Source organism: Rhinopithecus roxellana, chromosome 8, assembly GCF_007565055.1.
Source record: "Rhinopithecus roxellana isolate Shanxi Qingling chromosome 8, ASM756505v1, whole genome shotgun sequence".
NCBI classification, from domain to species: domain Eukaryota; kingdom Metazoa; phylum Chordata; class Mammalia; order Primates; family Cercopithecidae; genus Rhinopithecus; species Rhinopithecus roxellana.
The window spans coordinates 39,314,121-39,335,909 of NC_044556.1; the positions used below are offsets into that span (position 1 = coordinate 39,314,121).

The 21,789-nt window shown below is 46.5% G+C and overlaps 1 protein-coding gene across 1 annotated transcript in view; it reads left to right on the forward strand.

Annotated features, from left to right (window-relative positions):
• The first annotated feature begins 9,623 nt into the window (after positions 1 to 9,623).
• Positions 9,624 to 21,789, forward strand: part of PTGFRN (prostaglandin F2 receptor inhibitor) — an 80,018-nt gene continuing 67,852 nt past the window's right edge. The window contains exon 1 of the mRNA XM_010367900.2: positions 9,624 to 9,947. Coding sequence (XP_010366202.1) covers positions 9,899 to 9,947 — 49 coding nt within the window. The 5' untranslated portion in view covers positions 9,624 to 9,898. The remainder of the gene's footprint in view (positions 9,948 to 21,789) is intronic.

Sequence of the window (21,789 nt, forward strand, 5' to 3'; positions counted from 1 at the left end):
CTCACACTCACCAAGTGCTTTTTCATCATGGCATCAAGGATCATGGAAACGCTACACCAGCCCCTCTTTTCTGGAGCAATGTTGACCCATGTCTGGGCAAATAAGAAAGGTTTCATATGAGTATGTCTGTTCAAATAAATCCCAACTTTCTCACTGGGAAGGAATGACTAGTTCCCATGACTCACAGAACACCACCCCCTACCCCAATATCAAAAATATCACCTCCTTTTCTTTTAATACTAGCATACAGTGAGAAGTGGTACGCTTCTGTTTTTCTCAGTTTTCATTATAAGTTTTGGCTGTCCCTGGCATTCTGTATGCCACACATGTGCCAAATGCTGCAGCACGAGGACGGGCTAGGGGCAGGAAGGCAGCACAGGAAAGGGGGAGGGCTAGGAGAGGACTTTTGTTAGGTCAGTGCAAAAGTAAATGTGGTTTTTTGCCATTAAAAACAATGGCAACCATCCCAGCACTTTGGGAGGCCGAGACGGGCGGATCACAAGGTCAGGAGATCGAGACCATCCCGGCTAACCCGGTGAAACCCCGTCTCTACTAAAAAATACAAAAAACTAGCCGGGCGAGGTGGCGGGCACCTGTAGTCCCAGCTACTCGGGAGGCTGAGTCAGGAGAATGGCGTAAACCCGGGAGGCGGAGCTTGCAGTGAGCTGAGATCCGGTCACTGCACTCTAGCCTGGGCGACAGAGCGAAACTCTGACTCAAAAAAAAAAAATAAAAATAAAAAATAAAAAATAAAAAAAAAAATGGCAACCAACCTAACACAATCTATTGAGACAGTAGTACATGCCAGACTTCATTTTTAAATTACAAATGAAAATGCTACTATCCCTATAGCCGCCATGTTAGATGAACAGGTTGGAGGAAGAGAATGCAAAATGAGTTCATTCTGATTCAAAGTTCTTGGTACATTACCTGAAAATGTGTTTACAGTAGGTGAATATCTTCCCCTAGAAGAGAGAGCCTCACTCAAGCCATTCACTTCTTTAATCAGAGCTCAGGAACTTTCCAAGCTAATTTATTTTAAGCAATTTACTGGTGAAAATCTAGCACAGAGGTGGTCATACCTTCCATTTGAAGTGCTAATAGTTCACATTGTAACTCCAGTCGGCTCCCTTGTCTGCATTTGATGTACTTTGTGAAACCATTTTAATATTCCATAATCACTTTAATATACTGTGTAATCTTGGACAAGTTACTTAGGTTCTCTGAGCCTCAGACGCCTCATCCTTAAAATGAGGGGGTTGGGTTAGATCAGTGATTTTGGATTACTTTTTCCTCAAACAAAATTTTATGTGGCACTCCAATATATAAGAGAGATCAAAGCATAAGTATTCTAAGTGTAGCTGAAGCATTTATTAAGCAGACCTATTATGTTTTGAATGTTGTGCTGGGTACCTGGGAAACAAAGCTGATGGAACACAGCCTCTACTTTCATTCTAGTAGAGGAGACAGACACATAAACTAGGACAGATACACAACCGTGAAACAAGCATCAGATGCAGAAGTGGTGACATGGACACGGTGGAGACAGCAGCTGGTGAAATACGGAGAGCTCTTGGGGGAGTAATGAGTAGTTGTATCCCTCGGCCCCTCCCGGGGTTTCCGTGCAGCCATGTGGACAGTTCAGAGTATGCTGGGGTGGCCCACCTCACACACATCTGTCTCTCCACTTGTCTGCTTCAGGGCTCTAGACTCAGACAGGTGCAGACCGGAGACAAGGAGGAGTGAATGCCGTAGGGACAAAGCTCAGCTGTTGAGGCAGAAGAATCCGGGAGTAAATACCTGAGCCTCTTGTCCCCTGAGGGACAGTTCGAAGGCACATTCTACACAGTTTGTTCATAGCTGTGCTTACCTCAATAACACATATTTTTTGACTTTCTCTTGTTCCCTGACTTGCTTTCCCATTCCCTCATGATTGCTTTTTGAGATCACTTCCCAGATGAAGAACTCACAGTCAAATCAGTGTCTCACGCTTTGCTTTCAAGGGAACCTAACCTACAGGAGTAGCCATGGGACATGGTGCCGGCTGGACCATACCACCTGAGCTGTTGACTGCATGGAATCAGGCACACTCCCATTCATCTGTCCTGGACACGCAGGCCACTCCAGCCCTCAACCACTGTGTGCTTAGAGAAAGCAAACGAACCCTAATATTTGCTAACCCAGTACAGACAGATGAGCAGTGCAGTTTTCTAGGGTTAGGAGAGTCAACTGTCGGCTGCTTTTGGAAACAACATCCTTTCAGGAGCTCCTGTGACTCTGGTGGATGGCAGTGCCCTTTCTCATCACACTCTGCCTCGAGTTCTAGGGCAGCTGACACAGCCTAATCACATTCCAGTCTTTCCCTGGAAGCAGAGCTCATTGTGATTATTACCTCATTGCATTTAATCTGCAAATGAGGAGTTAGAATTTAAAATGTCTCTTGAAGGGCAGGAGGTGTGGACTAGAATTTTACAGTAGGAAGGAGTTCCTGCATTGTGCAATTGCATGAACAAAGAAAAGAAATGAAAATGAAAAAAAAAATAGTAAATGAGGGAAAGGGAAAATAAGGATGCAAGGTAAGGAGGAGCTAGCAGGAAGGTTATGCAAAACTCATGCTATAAGTCCTCTTCAAGGCTTGGCACTGTGGCTCATGCCTATAATCACAACATTTCGGGAGGCTGAGGCAGGAGAATTGCTTGAAGCCTGAGTTCAAGACCAGCCTGGGCAATACAGCGAGACCCTGTCTCTACAAAATTTTTCTTAAAATTAACTGAGCATGGTGGTGCGTGTCTGTAGTCTTAGCTACTTGGGAGGCTAGGGTGGGAAGATCGCTTGAGCCCAGGAGGTTGAGGCTGCAGTGAGCCATGATCATACTACTGCACTCCAGCTTGGGTGACAGTGCAAGACTCTGTCTCAAAAAAACAAACAAACAAACAAACAAACAAAAAAAAAAAAACAAAAAAAAACCAGTTTTATTCATTTGCTAGAGGTAGGTCATAGAATTGAACATAACCTTCCCAATCACTACCATGAAAAGGAAACACCATCAGTTACAATATTTACAGAATCCACAGGAAAAAAGAAACTAGTCACTAAGGAAAAGCACAACTATTTGTGGTACTAAGATGAGAGTAAAATTCCTCCATGCATCCTAAGTAGAGAGGCTGCTGTCTGATTTAATGAAGAGCATCTGTAAACCTGTCCTTCTGGGAAACAAAATGATGAAGTGCACAAAGCTGTTTCTTAGGACATCCCTCAATATAGGCTGATGGTATCATGACAAAATGCAATTCAGTAAAAGCAACTTTATGAGGGTGCCAATATGGTATATCCAGGTACTAAGCTCACTGATGTTCTACTTAATTCATAATTTAGGGATAGATTTTTGGGTGTCTAGAAAAATGCACAGACTGCATTTACTTTAATAATCTTCCATAAATACTGTTTTTCCCAGCTGAGCATTTAAAAAATATTAAGGGGCAGTAAGTTTGAAATCCTCATCTAGATGGTGACTGTTCTAGGTGGGGCCACATCAGGATAGCCGGCTGTGACTCAGGACCCTCAGTGTTTTCATGGGGAGGGCATCCAAGATTCTCCTCAGAAAGTAACTTTGCCTTCCAACCCAGAGGTCAATGGGTGATTGAAACCTCATAAACTTCATATCATAAAGCATGGATACAATAATTTTAAGCTGGAAAAAATATTAAAACAGGTGCAACAAACCTGCTTCTGCTGCAGGTGGATGAACAATCATTCATTAAAGTAGCCATGATATGACTGACTATGCAAAATGCCATTCCATGTACACCCTCCAAGATAGACAAAGTTGCAAAATGTTGCGAAGTGTACCTGGGCAACAAGTGACTGGCTGAAGGGGATTATGAGTTACAAAGTAGATAAAAAATGTGGCCATGTCTACCAAAATGATGGCTCCGTTTTAGAATAATCGTGTTGTGAGTCCTCTCCAGTGGAGGGTACGTGGTGAGCAGGAGTTGTAATCGCAGATTTCATAATAAAACCATGGCGTCTGTCTATGAGTTTCTCTGTTCTCTAGTGCTGCAGAGCACATCTACGGCTCAGCCTTAAGTTAGAGAAGGAGAAGTGTAGCAAGGACAAAGGCTGAAGTTTGGAAGATGGACTAGAAAAAATAATTGGCTGGATTTAGGTAAATCTCAAAATCTTGGGATTGGAAAGGATTTCCTCCAAGGTCAGTTTGTCCACGGCTCCACCTAATGTCCCCTTAGAGGGGCATTAATGCCTTACAGGTAAGCATTTAACCTCAGGCTGGATGCTTTTTAGAGAGGAGAGGATACCACTGTATAATGTAACTCCCCTCATTGTTGAGCTAAGTGGTTATTACAAACTAAGCCAATTTTGTCTCTTAGCAATTTTTACCCAGTGACTCAGAGTAAGACCTCGAATCAAAGTCTACTCCTCCCTTAAAGTGCAACAGTTCAAAAACAACTGAAGACAACTCCTCAGAGCTCCCTGTTGTCTTCTCCAAGTCTTCCAGAAGAACCTCTTTCCATGTAAGGTAACTCTTCTCCTGATGAGGGTTGCCTGATTTCACAAATAAAAATATGGAATGCTCGGTCGAAATTGAGTTGCAGATAAACAAGGAATACATTTTTAGTGTAAGTATGCTCCTGTATTTGGGACATACTTATACTAAAAATGTATTTCTTATTTATCTGAAATTCCAATTTTACTGGGCATTCTGTATTTTCACCAGCAACCCTCCCTACTCTGGATACATTTTAGTTTGTAAATGTTGTATTTAAAATATAGTGCCTGGAACTTAAGACAATATTCTAGTTGAACCCAGAAGTGCAGCTCACGTGGGTTGAGAAAGGCAAGTGGGGAAATGGTAAAAGGAAGAGGACATCTTCCTCCTCCTCTCCCTCCTTCCCCTCCCAATTTATGTGTGAAGACTGGGATAAACTCCCTTCCTCTGAGGGGATAAAGGCCTCTCCTGGGCATAGCAGCTCAGAGACAGCGCACAATGTTCGCTCGATGGGGCACCCTTGGGCTCCACCCTACTTGGCAGCCCTGACCTTAGGTAAAGAACTTACTCCAACATCCACAGTGCCTGCAGCTATTTCTAATGTGTTAGCCTCTCTTTTGCACAAGGGATGCTGTCTCTGTTCATTTGAGGGGATACTTCCAGCCCAGATGATAGCATATTTGCAGAATACAACACATAATGGCTTGTGTCTCTCTTATGTATTTACCTTTCTTTCAATTCCTTTGCTCTTGTGGTTTCCATCTCCTCCCCATCCTTCACTGTATTCCAGGTTTTTCATGCCAGGTTTTTCATGTATTAAATTAGATGATAAGCCCCTCCAGGGCAAGGGCCCTGTTGGCTCTTAACACAGGAAATAGCCTCAGTCTTGGGAAGAGCTTTTATTGCCAAAGCCTCACCTCCGTCCAATTCCTTATTTTCTCCTCACACTTCTCCACCGCAGTGTTCCTGCAGGCGTGATGCTATGTGGGGTAGGTTCCCAGGGAGACACTTTTGGCCTGGTGGAGGTGGAATCTGGAACAGTTCTAAGTCATTTAAGAACACTTACTCCACCATGTTCCACTTCAGTCTTTTAGGGCTGAAGAAAAGATGGGGAGGATTGATAGTTGGGTGGTTATGGAGCAGGACCAGCCCTCAGGCAGGACCCTGCTTAGCCCACACCAAACAGATGAGGTCCCTTGCTGTTTTCAAACTTGTCGGATGAGCATTCTACAGCTTCCCACTAATCTCACCAGTATTTCAGGACTCTCACCACCCCTCCCTTTTTAACTTTCAATTTCATTTTCTAATTCTATAATTTAATCTTAAATTTCTTTTTGCTTAGTATTCCCTGTTTAACTTTAACCAGGAAAATATACATCTGGACATGGAACAAGGAAGATTGAGAGTGAAAATGATTACTGGAATGAAACGTTGCCATGGAACATACTCCTTTCCCTGAGCCCCTGCTGAAGTAGGTAGGGGTCAGGGTCATTTGGAGACTGTGTGCCTGTGGCAGGGCCAAAAACCCCAAGTCTAGGTGAATCTTAGATCAGCAGTTTCATTCACTGGGAACTTTTTAACATTTTCATTCACAAAGTTAAACAATATGATGATGTTTTTGCCTGATCTCAGCAGGGAAACTTGTTTGGCGTAATAGTATGAGGACTCTTGTGAGGTTTTAGGGGTATCACCTGCAGAAAGACATGTGCAACCAGAAGACCATAACGTCTGACTGCTATGACCAGTGCCCCTTGGGGGCACTATGGTTGGAGAAAAGAAACCCATGTCAGCACTCTCCCTGGGGGTGGGCCTGAATCAATTAGAATTGCTGGAGAGTGAGTCTCCCTGCCCCAGGCAAGCCTACAGACTAAGACAGGAGAACAACTGGTTGGGGCAAAAGCCTTAGCTGTATAGAAGGTTACTCACTCTGGTAAATAAATATCTTTTTTTTTTTTTTTTTTTTTTTGAGACGGAGTCTGGCTCTGTGGCCCAGGCTGGAGTGCAGTGGCCGGATCTCGGCTCACTGCAAGCTCCGCCTCCCGGGTTTACGCCATTCTCCTGCCTCAGCCTCCCGAGTAGCTGGGACTACAGGCGCCCGCCACCTGGCCCGGCTAGTTTTTTGTATTTTTTAGTAGAGACGAGGTTTCACCGTGTTAGCCAGGATGGTCTTGATCTTGTGACCTCGTGATCCGCCCGTCTCGGCCTCCTAAAGTGCTGGGATTACAGGCTTGAGCCACCGCGCCCGGCCATAAATACCTTTCATAGTAAAAGCATCATCAGATTCCAGAGTCATGAATTAACAAATTGTGCCAGTCTGCTGTGAGTGCTTCTTCCTTTATCCATCGGTAGTCAGGAATGTGCAAAGGGTGTGGTGGTTATAACCAACAGTCTAGAGTTATCAATTTATGCTTATTTTTTTGTTAAAAAAAATGGCTCTTTGGTTAACTCCCATGACAGTTAACTGCCAGCCACCAGCAGGCTACCCACTTCAGTTCTCATTCTACCTGCCTTACCTAGACAATTTTATTTATTCTCATCATTTCAACGGTTAACCACTGTTATTCCCATGATTGTAAGGTGCACCATTAATTTAATAACGCCTGGGGGTGGGTGAGGTAAGAAGAATCTCTATCACATTAAATACACAACATCTATCGTAAGCTTATCCCTACACTCCACAGCTAAAGACCTACCAATTTTTCAAGACTCAATGCATAGTCATGACAGCCTCCTCCTGGACTGGCCGCTCCCTTGTGGTGTCACGACTCTACCTTGCACATGCTATCACAATGCACAAACTGTAGGCTTCTCAAGGGCAGGAACTGTCTGCTTCATCCCTTTACCCCCAGGATCTAGCCCAGTGTGTGCCATTAATTCACTCTATAAATATACATTAGGACCTACCATGTGCTAGGCACAGTCCCTGTCACGCATTGTTTATTAAACAAAAGAGTTTTTAAAACATCCACTCTGCCATAAGGTGGGATACAAGCTGAAAATGTGACAGCCTCTTAGGCCCATGCATTATTAGACAGAAATGGGGGCAGTGTATATGTTTTGCTAAAATGAATGTGACCAAGTGCCACAACGTGTGGTTCAGACATTAAGTTTTCTAGGTGGTTAAGAAAAGGAAAGATGGAGGATGAGCTGAAATCTGAGCTGCTGAAGGTGCCAGGCCTCACATTTCTCTGAAGCTCCACTATTTTCCAAGGCCTAACATTAGGCTTGCATTCAAGGTTGATTGAATGAAATTGGAAAACTTCCCTGCAAAATTCTAGGGAAGAATTGGGATGGGGAAGAGAAAGGAATTACAGTGTGTATGAATAGAACCAGGAAAGGCTTGGTGGCAGAAAAAAATTAAAAAAAAATTATTGTATGAAATGTACATAACACAAAATTTACTATTTTAAAATTACAACTTTTTTTTTAAGAGACAGTGTCTCACAATGTTGCCCAAGTGGTCTCAAACTTCTAGCCTCAAAAACAAAGAAAAAAGAAAAAGAAGAAAAAGTTCTAGCCCAGTGGCTCAGACCTGTAATCCTAGTCCTTTGGGAGGCTGAGGCAGGAGAATCGCTTGAGCCCAGGAGTTCAAGACCCGCCTGGCCAACATAGGGAGACTCCAGTGTCTACAAAAAAATAGAAACAATTAGCTAGAGTGTGGTGGCACACATATGTGGTCCCAGCTATTGAGAGGTGGAGGTGGGAGGATTGCTTGAGCCTGGGAGGTCAAGGCAGCAGTGATCCCTGATCGCACCACTGCACTTCAGCCTGGGTGACAGATCGAGATCCTGTCTCAAAAATGAAATAAAGAAAAAAGACAAAACAAATAAAAACTCCTGGTCTCAAGCAACACCATCCTCGCTCCCGCTCCCCCCCCTTCCCCCCCCCCCGGCCCCCCGCAACCTCAGCCTTCTGAGTAGCTAGCATTACAGGTACCAGTTACCATGCCTGGCAATTTTAAACATTTCTAAGTGTACCATTCAGTGCCATTAAGTACAATAACGTTGCACCACCAGGAATGAATTTTTAAGTCTCTTTCCAAAGGGTTCATATCTGGCTAATCACACATTTGATAGTGGAAATAAGAAACATTTGTTGGTTGAAAGATGGATGCATGAGAGTAAAAGTCGTGTTCTTCCCCAGTGTGGGCAGTTTCCGCACAAGCATCTGTGATCCGTTTTCCATATGTGAATGAAAGACCAGTGAGGGGCAGTGGGCACCAGTCCTGCTCCTTGCGTGTTTGAATCATGCTTGCTAAGTTTCAAGCAAGGAATGCTCCATTTCTCTCAATACCCGTGGGGCCTTTTGTATTCAAATCAAAAGCACAAAACTCTATTGTGGGGGGAAGTATGAATCTTTATTGGCAACCAGTGGTGTCCACTTAGAGCAATAAATATGAAGTCTTAAGAGTACATTCTATATGAAGTACTATAGCTATTAATACACTTGGGTTTTGTTTGTTTTTTAAATGGGTGTCTTTGTGGGGAGCTGTTCTAGTCAGTGCCACAGGCGCCGAGGAGAGGGAGGGTGCTGGGTAAGGAGGAGGCAGGCCCACCCAAACCATCTGGGAGTGGGCAGTCAGGAGAGCGGGGTTCTGATTTTGCCCCTTCCCTGTGAATCCTTGGGCACCTCACCGAAACACTTAAGGCCTCTGTTTGGTAGACGTTGGAATCCGTGGCCTTCAAAAGTCCTTTCAGCTCCTTCGCTCCCCTTTGCGTAATTTTTGGCATAGACCAAGCGGCTGGTTGGTGGGGTGTTTAGCTCAGGACGAGAGGCCGAACGAGCGGGGAGTTGACTGAGGATAGACTAGACACGCGTGGGTGACTCCAGCGTGATGGAACGCGGGGTGTCCCGGGATAGGGCTAAAGCGAAGGGATTTCCAGACGAGTCTTTCCCAGGCCAACTTTTAAAGGTCGGAGGAAAGTTTCTCGTGGGGTGGGGGCCTAGAGGGGAAGGCAGGGTGGGCTCCGACGCCTCCTCGCCTTTAAGCGGGTGGCCCCGGCGCTTCCTCCGTTACCTGGAGTGGGGAGGGGCTTGGGAAAGTTTGTGTTTGTTGCTGGCAAAGCGCCGGATGGGAGGCGCGGGCGGGCGGGCGCTGCGGTTCTTCCCTTCTGCTTTCGGGAAGCGGTCGGGGCTGCACACTCGGATCGCCGGGGCCGGCTCCCGGGCCCGGCCGGCTGGAGGAGGGAGGGAAGGAGGCGGGAGGGAGCGAACGGAGCCAGGGGCGCACGTACGCCCCAGCGCTGGGATTTATCGGCTCGCGAGGAGAGCGGAGCAGGCGCGCGGCCCAGGCGGAGGAGCGCCGACTCTGGAGCAGCCGGAGCTGGAGGAGGAGGAGGAGGAGAGGCGGCGGGGAAGGAGGAGGAGGGGGAGAGTCGCTCCCGCCGGGCGAGCATGGGGCGCCTGGCGCCGAGGCCGCTGCTGCTGGCGCTCCTGTCGCTGGGTGAGTGTGCGCGGGGCTCGGCGGGGCGCAGGGGGTCTGGCAGGGCCCTGGAGGGCTCGGCGGGGCGCGGCTGCAGCGCGCGGCCTGGGGCACTGACGGTGCCCGGGCTGCTCCCAGGAAACCCGGCCGGGGTGCGCGGGCTGCTTGGCCCGGCGGGGAGCGGCCGCGGGGCCGCCCGGAGCCTGGCGCGAATCCGCCCGGGCCCCGCGCGCGGGGTGCAAGTGGCGGCTCCGCCAGGCCGAGCCTCGCCCCCAACATGCGCCGGGGGAGTGGCCCGGGCCGGCTTTCCCCAGCCCTCCCTACCTGTTGGCCGCCGGGAGCCCGGCTCACCTTGAACTCCCGGCCCGGAAGGTGCTGCGGTCCCGGCCCGGGTCCCCGGCTCGAGAGCGGAAATGTGAGCCTTTGATATGCCCCGCCATAGCCACCGCCGGCCGGGTCTCTCTTCACCCAGCCCGCGCGGAGTTGCCTTTCCAGGGAAGCGAGAGAATCCTCCAACTTCCTTCCACGAAGGTCACAGGGTGGCCCGGAGCGTTACAATGGAAATCGGCGGGCGAGTCCTGCCGTCATTTTCGTCGTGGCTAGATTGTCTGCCTCAGTCTTTTCTTTTAGCTTTTCTTGAAGCTGCCTAGCTGCGTATTTATACACAAAGACCTAAGAGCCTGGCTTCTCCAACTTTTTTTACCTGTTACTTTTCCTCCCTTACTGTCCCCTCATCTTCTACCCTCCGGAAACCCTTGGTGCCCCGTGTGGTTTTGGCCCAGCGCCCTCCCCCCACCCAAGGAATCTTTTGTGGGTTTTTTCCCTCTCCATTTTCCATTCACTCCATACACAGACACCATCTTCACGTAGATCCACATGGTGATCCTAGCCAGCCATGGAAATATGTTTATTAAGTGCTCACCATGGTACCCCAGGGCCGACTCTTAAATGCTTTGATATTCTTGGATCCTTGTGGTCAGTGTCAACCAGGACAAGATGATTCCTGTGACCTGGCCTGGGGTTCTCTTCCAAGCCCCTAGAGAAGGCAGATCTGAGTCTTTTACAGAGTGCATGGTGTGCGGTGTCCGTCCCATCCAGGTCCCAGCTGCACACAGGGCAAATGACTACTCTGCACTTATGGTCGGAGGGTCCCAGAGAAGGCCTTCTATAGCCACTCCCCTACTGGGGACACCGGGGGCCCACACTGCTCTAAGCCCCGTGACTCCTGCTGCTGGTGAACCATCCTTGCTAGCTGCTGTGTTTTCTTCCTTCACCTTGAAGAGATTTTCTGAACTGACTCCCTCAGAGAGCTCCTCCAGCCACATTGCTTCAGCTTCAGCCCATGTGCAGAAAGCTTCCAGATCTTCCACTTAGTTTTATGGCATCTTTTCTATAGTCCCTGATCCTAGTGCTTTGTTTTTATTTTTGAAACAAAGCCTCACTCTGTCACCCAGTCTGGAGTGCAGTGGCACAACCATAGCTCACTGAAGCCTCAAACTCCTGGGCTCAATTGACTCTCCCACCTCAGTCTCCTGAAGTGCTGGGATTACAGGCATGCTCCACCACACCCGGTGGTAGTGCTTTTAATCTTTACTTTTCACTGCGGGACCCTTGTAAGTTGTATGTTAGTGGTGCACTGCTGTTATAGTCCACACACATTTATTGACTGTGTGTGTTTAGGTCAAGCAGGGCCATGGCCTGGGTTTGCACAGATTGTGCACTGTGCAACTTCGGGAGCTGCTGTTCACTTTGTAGTCTGTGTGGATGACTCCCTCTAGAGTTGTGCAGTTCTTTGAACAACCTGGGTACCAGTTATGAGGGTGGGATGAGGTAGAACTTTGAAAACTTTGAAAACAATGCCCTTGAGTAATCATAATGAGGGGGGAAGAGGGAAGGGGGCAAAGAAAGACTGACAAAAGCAAAACAGAAGTGGGGAAAGCACAACTTGGGGAAATCTTGATTGTACTCCAGCATATCCTGTCCTGGCTGGATGCCTCCTATGAATTACACTGGGAATTTCTGTGGTGTCACTAGCCAATGCCTTTTTGCCTGACAGTTCTCTGAACCATTGATGACCCTCCTGATAACTTTGCTGCCACAGAATCTCACTCGGTGTGACTTCAGCCTGACCTCTGGGAAGGTCTCCCTGTGTTACACTACTCTAGCACTGTACTGATCCCTGAAATGTAATACGTTGATAAGCAAGATCATCTTTCCTCCTAGGGTGTAACCTGAGTATAATCTTGGTATCACTGCTCTTTTTGACCTCCACATTCACATAGTCTCTCAATTCTTGCGTCTCCCCATAGCACAGACTCCAGCTTTCCTTTCCTTCCTGTTTCTACGGCTACTGTCTTAGCCCAGGTCCCAGTTGTTTCCCACACAATTGGTGTCTTCCTGGTTGGTTATTTCCTCCAGCCTCCCTTTTAAGCTCATCCTTTTCCTAAATGATCATTTTTGGGGCTCCCACCTGTTCTCACTGGGTCCTTATGACTTTCCTCCAAGGAGATGTTGCCCCTTGTGTCCTCCCCTCCAGTCTTCTCTGGCTCAGACACTTTGTTCTATCTAACCTGTTTGCTTTCCTTTATGTAGACTATATTAAACTTTCTGGCCCCTTCTACTTCTCACCTCTTGCCTGTGTATTAGTATTTCCTTTTCCCCCTAAAACTCACTTTCTCCATGAAGCCTTTCTAAACCTGCCTACCGTGATCACACCAGAACCCACCCAGCCACATAGAGCAGGTTTCACATCCATTGCCTGTGTCTGATCTGTCTTGCCCGTCCACTCAGTGTGGCATTTCTTGAGTGACCACTCAAGAAATGTGCCACATTCACAGAGAGAGTGCCATTCTGTGTGCAACCATGTATTCAATACTGGGAGTCCCAGACAAATGACCAAGACACAGCATCTGCCTGAGCGGCTGGTGGATGTGAGTGGACAGAGAATAAAATAGCTAACCACAGGCCTGAATGAAATACCTGACGTGGAAACCAACTGTGGGAAACAAGGAAGGGGATGATTAATTTTGACTTGGGGGTTGGGGCTGGTTTTGCTGAAGAGGTGACATTTGAGCTGAGCCTTGAGGATAATTAGAATTTTGAAAGAAAGGATAGAAGATCATTCTAGGCTCTGGGGAAAAGCCTAAAGTGTGGATGAGTGAAAGTACATGGCTCATTCAGAAATGGCACGTAAGTTCCACGTAACTGGAGCTGGGAGGAGGAGCAAATGGGGATGCAATTATTTGGGGGAGGAGGAAATAATGGGGGAGGAAAGGTGGGTTTGAGATAGATCCTGAAGGTTTTGCATGCTGTGCTGAGGAGTCTGGACTGGGAGGGGTAGATTTCTTGGCGCTCTGGGTGCTGCCAGGCAGTCTGTGCCCTGTCATCAGAGCATATATTTACTTCATTGTATGTAGTTGTCTGTACCCTACTCTGATTGTTTCCCCTGGGGGCAGGGGCCACATTGGTTTTGTTCAGTACAATGTCCCTATTACTAATAGGATATGTAACCCATACTGGGTGTGTGTTACATATTGGCTGACTGAATACTTATAAATATATATGTCGTTTTATCTGTGGGAATGGATAGCCATTAAAAGTTTGTAGGGTGAGATTAGGAGGACAGGGTGATGTGTTGAGGAGGATAAACCCTCAACTAGTTCAACATAAATTGGAGAGTAGAAGGCACGGAGATTGTAGGGTGGGATTAACACATTTTCTTCATTTATGTCTTTATTTTTGTAAATCTATTGAGATACTTTTTTAAGTGTCAAAAGCATTACATCTGTATTTTAGAATTCAAATAATATAAAAGGACTTTGTATTAATCAGGTAGGCTAAACTGCTCTAACAAACTCAAAGCATAGTGGTTCAGACAATAGATGTGTCTCATATAACAATGTGAGGGAGATGCTTCAGAGGGAAGGGTTGGGTGGGAACCCTGCTTTCCACAGTCTTTCTGGCTCCTCAGCTGATGGCAGTTCCGCTGTCTTCAACTCACAGTTTCTAAGATCACTTTGGTAGTCATCTTCACCATTCCAGCCCCTACAAAGGAGGAAAGAGCGTGGAGTAGAATATATGGAGGCTTTGTGGGTCAGACTTGAAAGTGGCACACATCATTTCTGCACATGTTCTATTGGAGAGACTTTGGGCCCATGCCACACTAGCTGTAACGAAAGCTGGGAAGCCATGTGCCAGCTACTATGGAGGAAGGGAAGGACAGATTTTGAGGGAACAGCTAGCAGTCTCTGTGTTACTTATAAAGGATATAAGGTCGAAAGAAAAATCTGGGCTAAACATGTCAGCTCATGCCTGCAATCCCAGCACTTTGGGAGGCCAAGGTGGGAGGACTGCTTGAGATCAGGAGATCGAGACCAGCCTGTGCAACATAGTGAGACCCCCATCTCTACTAAAAAATAAGAAAAGTGAGCTGGGTATGGTGGCATGTGCCTGTGGTTCCAGCTACTTGGGAGGCTGAATGGGGAGGATCACTTGAGTCTGGGAGGTCAAGGCTGTAGGGGACCGTGATCGCACCACTGCACTCCAGCTTGGGCAACAAAGTGAGACCCTGTCTCAAAAAAAAAAAAAAAAAAAGGAAAAAAAATGTGTCCACCCTCCTGCCCAGGCACAGCCACTCCTATCTAATGTGTGTGTTTCTCTGCATACTGAATATTTTGTTTGTTTTTTTTCCTCATAGCTTCTGTACAAGGCTTTGCACCTAATGGGCACAGACTAATAATAGCTACTATTTCTAGATGGCATATCAAGCGTCAAGCTCTGACATACATTCTGGTATTTATTCCTCACAGCAATACTTTGAGAAAGTCACTATTATTTTCTCTTTATTACAGATAAGGAAACTGATGCCTAGAAAAGTTAGTTAACTTGTCTAGAGTCATACAGATATTCCCCAGCAGACCCAGGATCTGATCTCAGGACTCCATTCTGTCTCTTCTAAGGAAAAGTTGACTTATAGTCGCTAAACCTTATGCTGTGTGTTGCTTGAGATTAGCTTGGGTGAAGAAGGATGATAGTGGTTTGAAAGTGAAAGTGCATTTAAAAATAGGAGGATCCAGGATTAGTGCAGCCCAGGCACACTTCCTGAAGGGAAGGATAGTGCCAGCATGCACCTCACAGGTGTGGCATCTCTGCAACCCTAGCAGGTGGCCATGTCGGCTCTGAGGACGGGCCGAAATGCAACTGTCTCTGGAAAGCACTGAAGGAGGAGGAAGGCCAGCGGGAGGAACCCTAGTGAATCCATCCAGCTTTAACAGTCTTTGAAGTGTTGTGGCCTTCAGAGATTCCTTGGCACTCATTTTAGCCTTGTTAACAGAATTCCTGTATCTGCCAAGCTGATTAATGCCTGCCCTGGCTATAATTATTCTTATTAGCCTGCTGAATAGAACTCTAGTTGTCAGTGATCATTCCTTGCAAGGCAGCAAGCTAGTCGACATTTATGTGGCTATTTTGTTTTAGCGATGGGCTGCTTTGCTGATTTTCCACCCATAGATTGAATGTGCATTTTCACATTGGCACTGAGTGGCAGTTAAATAAGGTGTGTGCTTGTCTGTCGGTGTGTGTCTGCATCTCACTTTATGAAACGAAGTTGGAGGGATGCTGTCCAGGCAGTTCATAGCTGTTTTCGTTTAATTGCATTGGTTTCTTAAAGGCAGGGTTGCAAGGGTCATTTGACTCTGCTTTGGGAAAATAACTTGAACTGGCAAAAATTCTTCATAATTTATCTTCTGGAAAAGGCGAAGTGCTGCAGTTGGCACAGTCAGTGGTTTTTTCGATCTTGGGCTATTTCTCCCCACACCAACTGTAGTCTTTGGGAAGCAACAGAATTCGACCCAGTAGTTAACACTGTCACGTCCCAGCAATATGCGTTTCCATTAGGCTGGAGATCATGGCACTGTGTATTTGCTTGTGTTCTTTGAAGGCTGATTTCTCCACAATACTCTGTAAGTGTTTGTGGTAGATTATGGAGTCACTAAGCAGCATGATTCAAGTCTAAGTAAAATGTTCTGGGACTTTAATTGCATCCTGTTTCACACCTTTACAAGCAGTTGGAATGTGAAAATATTTACATCACTTGGGGTATTTCATAGGAGTGGAGAAGAACCCGTGGCTACTGTTGCTCTGTCTAGGATGAATTTGGCTTAGAATAGTGAAGAGTGAAATTGTGCCTAAGGGTTCCGGGCACATTTCAGAGTGGGTGCTACCTTGGAATCCTAATGAAATAGAGATAGTAGGCAGACAGGTGAGTTACTTCTTGGAGCTTAAAAGTAACTCCAAGCCAAGAATATTCTGATAATGGCTCTTCCTTGCTCTTCTTTAGAGCTGGACTAGACAGAACTTCCCAGCTAAGGGGCCACAGTAAGGGACCCACATGGGTTTCAGGTGGGTTGTCATGATATTGATACCCACAGGGAGGGGCTGCCTCTAAATCCAAAGGCCTGCTTACCCGGAGAGCTACACAGATATTATCATTTCCTGTGTGTGCTATGATTTGACGAAGGCTGGCAGTTCTCTCCTTCGCTTGGTGAACTACAGCCCTTTAGCCCGAGCCTTGGAATGAGCTGTTTGAAGATGCAAGGTGAGAAGCTCAGTAACACGGCTAGCAGCTCATTTATTCAGCAAATATTGAGCAAGCGCCTGCTATTACACGCCGGGCATTGTTCTGAGGATTGCTCTATGAACAGAGCAGACTCAGATCTGCTCTCAAAGGGTCGGACAAAATGCACTAGATGTCAGAAAGTGGACGATTGAGGTGAGGGTCAAACGGCAGGTTCTTGGAAATGCCTGCAGTGAGGAGACAGGAAATGAAAGGGAGAGTGCTAGGAGTAGTCAGGGAACAGGAGAAGTACCGGGAGAGCATGCTTTCGGAAGCAAAGCAAAGATGGGTGTGAGTGGACTTGTTAAAGAGGGATTGGTCACATGCTGCTGCAGAACTGGAAGGATAAAGACAGAGAAGCCCTTGGATATGGGCACTGTGAAGTCTGCCCAAACAGTGAAGGAGGAAGGGAAATCACAGAACTTGAGAAGTGGGTGGGGTGGGGAAGGAACTCTGAGTCAGAAACGATCGCCCACCTTTTCAAGTGGTGTGGAGCAGAAGACCACTGTGAGGGTATGGCTCAGGGCACGGCAGAACCAGATCAACTTAAACAGGATCCAGGAGTCTCCAAGGAGGCCCACAGGCCAGCTGGGAGACTCTCATGGCAAAGGACAGGCTGAAGAGCAGTGAGCAGCCATGACTACTGGGTGTGGACTCCAGAGAAGGTGGCACGGGGGGTTGGGGTGCAAATAGAAACCCTAGCCTTGAAAAGCCAGAGAGGAGAGAAAGGAGAGGGAGAGGAGAGCATGCAGAGAGCAGTGTGGTGCTCTCTGCAGTCTCTGCAGTGCTCTCAGACTGCCCTAAGAGTAGCCCCAAAGCTTCCCCAGATGTGCTAGTTAGAGGTTATCTATATGTTCCCTTGTTCCCTGTCTCTCTCTTTTTAGGACAGGGTCTCACACTATCACCCCGGTTGGATTACAGTGGTGCAATCACAGCTCATTGCAGCATGAAATTCCTGGGCTCAAGAAGTCCTCCCACCTCAGCCTCCTGAGTAGCTAGGACTGCACCACCATGCCTGGCTAATGTTTTATCTTTTTTTAGAGGCAAGGTCTTGCTGTGTTTCTCAGGCTGGTCTCAAACTCCTGGCCTCAAGTGATCCTCCTGCCTCACCCTCCCAAAATACCGTGAGCCACTGCGCCTGGCCTGTATGTTCTTTCTTTCTTTATCTGCACACATATAAAGTTTCCTCTGTGTCCCTCTGGATGTCTTCTTCCATGTTGATTGGTGGAATTAACTTACTCTCTGATAGCTTTTAGGTCTTTGGCTGTTAGGCAGAATCTCTAGCAAAGGGACTCTTGCATTTTATAATCCATCTTTCTCTTATTCACATCAGCTAAGAAGATTTTAATAGTTTGTATTACAAATAAGCCATAACGTGTGTTTTTAAAACCTACTTCTGTTCTTTATACTCTTCTATCCTTACTTCATCTCCCAATTAAAAGAGGAAAAAATGGGGTTCAGCTTCAGAATCAGCCTTTCACTTGAATCCTGCCTCCCCTCAGCGTGAACCTTGGACAGATTTTCTAACCTCTTTGAATCTCACTTTCTGTCTCTGTGAAATGGGAATAATACCTCTCTTGAAGGTTTTCCATGAAGATTAAAAACAATATATTTAGAAGAGTGCAAACATTAGTGTGTATAAGTTCCTAGAAATCTGCTACCCCAAGTGTGTTCTGTGGACCACCAGCATTGGCAGCACCTGGGGGAACCTCAGGTCCAACCTTGTGAATCAAAGTTTGTAGTTGAACAAGATCCCCAGGGGATTCAAATCCATGCTAAAGTTTGAGAAGCATGTCTGGAGGAGTGTTTGGCACACAAATTACTTGGTAGTCTGGGCTTTCTCAGTGGGACTGAGGCAAAGCCATGGTCAGAGTCAGAGCTGGAGGAGAGTGGGCTGGGGCTAGACCGCATGGGAATGTGACAGACATTCAGTTAGCAATGAAGGATGGAGGATAGCATAGGTCTGTAGTGCAGGCAGTGGGCCTGGTTTCCTAGCTTTATGCCACCAAGTTTGGCAGCCTAAGAGAGACAGCATCATGTGGTCTCTCCATGGAATGAGGGTGGAAGGATGAGGGATAAAGGAACCAAGGGAACTGATGAGAACGTCACAGGAAAGATTAGCCAAGCAGTACAGGTGGGATAGGCAGGTGAGTGGGGCTTCCAGGCCTGATGCACCTGCAGAAGGTTTGAGGGCCTGGAGGACATGATGAGGGCATAAAAGCAGATTCTGAAGTGCAAGGGAGTGGGTAGTCTAGAAAAGTAGGAGGTGAGGGTCAAGAGAGGTAATTTCTGAGTTCCGGGTTTTGGCAGCAGAGATCTAAGAGGTGACAGGCTGGATGGCCAGTAGTGACATAAGCATTTATTCAGAATTTTTGCCTCTTCTACCATTTTGGCTGCTTGAGCTAATATCTGACTGGGTTGGGCCTGAATGGATTAGGAGAGAGGGGTGTGACTTAGAAGCATTAGCCCCAGGCATTGTGGGGAAAAGGCAGTAACCTATGACTAAGATGAATTGGGGGTTGGGGACCAGGTGTGATGCAGAGAAACCAATATGAGCAATATGAGGGTTCTTTCCTTCCTAGGAAATTCCTGTCTACCTTTTTTGTAGCATTTATTTTGTGCCAGCCACTATGCTTTTTTTTTTTTTTTTTTCTCTTTTCTTTTTTTAGAGAGATGGGGTCTCTGTCACCCAGGCTGGAGGGTAACGTTGCAGTCATAGCCCACTGCAGCCTCAACCTCCCAGGCTCAAGTCATCCTCCCACCTCAGCCTCCTGAGCAGCTGAGACCGGCTAATGCACTTTCCATAGATGAACTTATTTAGGAGGCTTCATAGTCCCATGAGGGTAGGCGCTATTGTTACCCCTATTTGATAGATGAGCAAACTGAGTCACAGAGAGGTGAAGTCACTTGCTCAGGGTCACAGTGTAAGTGGCAGACCTGGGATTCAAACCCAGATAGTCTGGCTCCAGAGTGTGGGTTCATAACCACAGTACACTAGTATGTCTTTACATGTTAGTCAAAATATATCTTTGAAAACACTGAAAGGAATTGATATAATTAGCTAAATTGTGATAACATTTGTTTCCTTGTCTTTCAAGACAGGAGGCTTGGATTTTGGCCCTTGTCCTTCTACTCACTAGTTTTGTGACCTTGGACAAGTTGCTGAATAGCTCTCAGCCCCTATAAAATAAGGGTTGGGCTAGCTGATCTCGAAGGTCTCCCCTTCTATCTCCAGAATTCTTTGAGTTCAGGCTGACCCCTGCTGTTGGCCATGTGGCCTCTTGGCCCATCTTCCGAGCACTACTTATGATTCTGCAGCCTGTGCCTATTGTCTCTCACCTGCCTGGTGCCTCTTCACAACAGTAGGTTGGTGCCTCTGAGGGCTCTGGAAATTGTTCGGTCCTTGTATAGGCAACTGCTGCCTCATTCCAGCCCATTTCCTGTGCACTAAAGATCTTCCCTGTGGTTCTCTAGGGTACAGAGGTGTCCCCACCACCAGGCTAACTGGGCTTTCAGGCAGACCTCTGGGGGAAGTCACAGAAACAGTAAAACAATAAGCCATTTCTAGATGACAGACTGTTTCTTATCATTACTGATTTTTTTTTGTGTGTGCAAGTTTTGATTGAGGATATCAGCCATGAGTAAGCTGGGGCTGACTAATCAAGCCTCAGCCCTCACAAATGTGACTTGTGTCTTCTCCCTTCAGCCTAGGAAAGAGCCTAGAAGATGCTCCACAGGTTGCCCTTTCCCCAATGTACCCCAGACCACAGTGAGAAGAGACACAGACATCTTTAGATGTGTATAAATATTGCCACTACTTTGGATTTTACACCCTTCCTGAAGGGTATAAAAGTTGAAATACTTTAATTTTTTTGAAGCAGGGTCTTGCTCTGTTGCCCAGGCTGGAGTGCAGTGGTACAGTTTTGGTTCATTGCAACCACTGCCTCCCGGGTTCAAGCAGTTCTCATGCCTTGGCCACCCAAGTAGCTGAAATTACAGGGATGTGCCACCACATCGGGCTAATTTTTTGTATTTTTAGTAGAGACGGAGTTTCGCCATGTTGGTTAGGCTGGTCTCGAACTCCTGGCCTCAAGTGATCCACCTGCCTCAGTCTCCCAAAGTGCTAGGATTACAGGTGTGAGCCACCATGCCCAGCCGAAGAGTTGAAATTCTGACATCTCCAATCAATAGACTCAGCTGGCCAAAAAGTGTGCTCCTAGCATTTGGGGACTTTCTTCCTTTTCATTGCTTTGGTCCGAACAAGGAAGGTTCAAAATGATGCTGGATAAATACCACCTACTAAAAGGATACATTCTAGAAAGCCGACGTATTATAGAAGGAACTTCTGTGTATGAACTCAGTCCTCACTGCATCTTGGCTGCTGCCTGGCCCTCCCTGGCTACTTTAAGGTGCTACTGTTGATGCTGCTGCTAAGCCCAGTGATTTTATCTCAGTGGTTTTGGATGCAGATATTTTTGAGGCTTAACAAGAACTCATGAATTCTGGACCATGTTTGAAGTAGCTTGCTGTCTTGTTCTGTTTCAGAGGTGTAGGTGTGGATAGTGCTTTGTGAAACCATTGCCCCCTTTAGGATGTACTGAGAAGAGAATATTAGCTGATTTGGTATCTGTCCAGTGTACACTACTTTGCTTATGTTGCAGTGAGGAGTTAAAAAAAACACACAGAGTTTTGGCACAACTATTCATTTTGCCATTTTCTGAAAGCTGGCACATCCAAACATTTTCTTATTTATTAGAAGACATTACAGTCCATCATCTTGGATTGAGAAATCCTTACAGTAAGTTCCAAGTTAAGACCATAGTGTCTAACTCATGGCATGGCACAGCACAGGGTACTTAGTCACATTAGTCAAAGTAAAAAGTTATAACCCTTGAAGGAGTAAATTATTTGTATCCAACTTTACTCTTCAATACAGGACATTGCTGCTTTTCTTTGCGATCTTATTTTTTTTAGTACTTCAACAGCATTAATGGAATGTTAATTGTGTTTCTGACATTGTATAAGATTACAAAGTCCAAAATGGAATGGAACCAGTTACAAGTGAATGGCGGAATGGATCATAGGTGTTTTTTAAAGGCCTGGGTGAATGAGTTATTAGATCACTGTACATATGGGGCTGTCAGAATTATAGAGATGAAACGGAGGCCAGGGACTGTTATTATTGAAAAGCTCCATGGAGCAGGTGGGACTGAAGCGTCGGGAGCCAGGAGCAGGAAATGCATTTCAGGT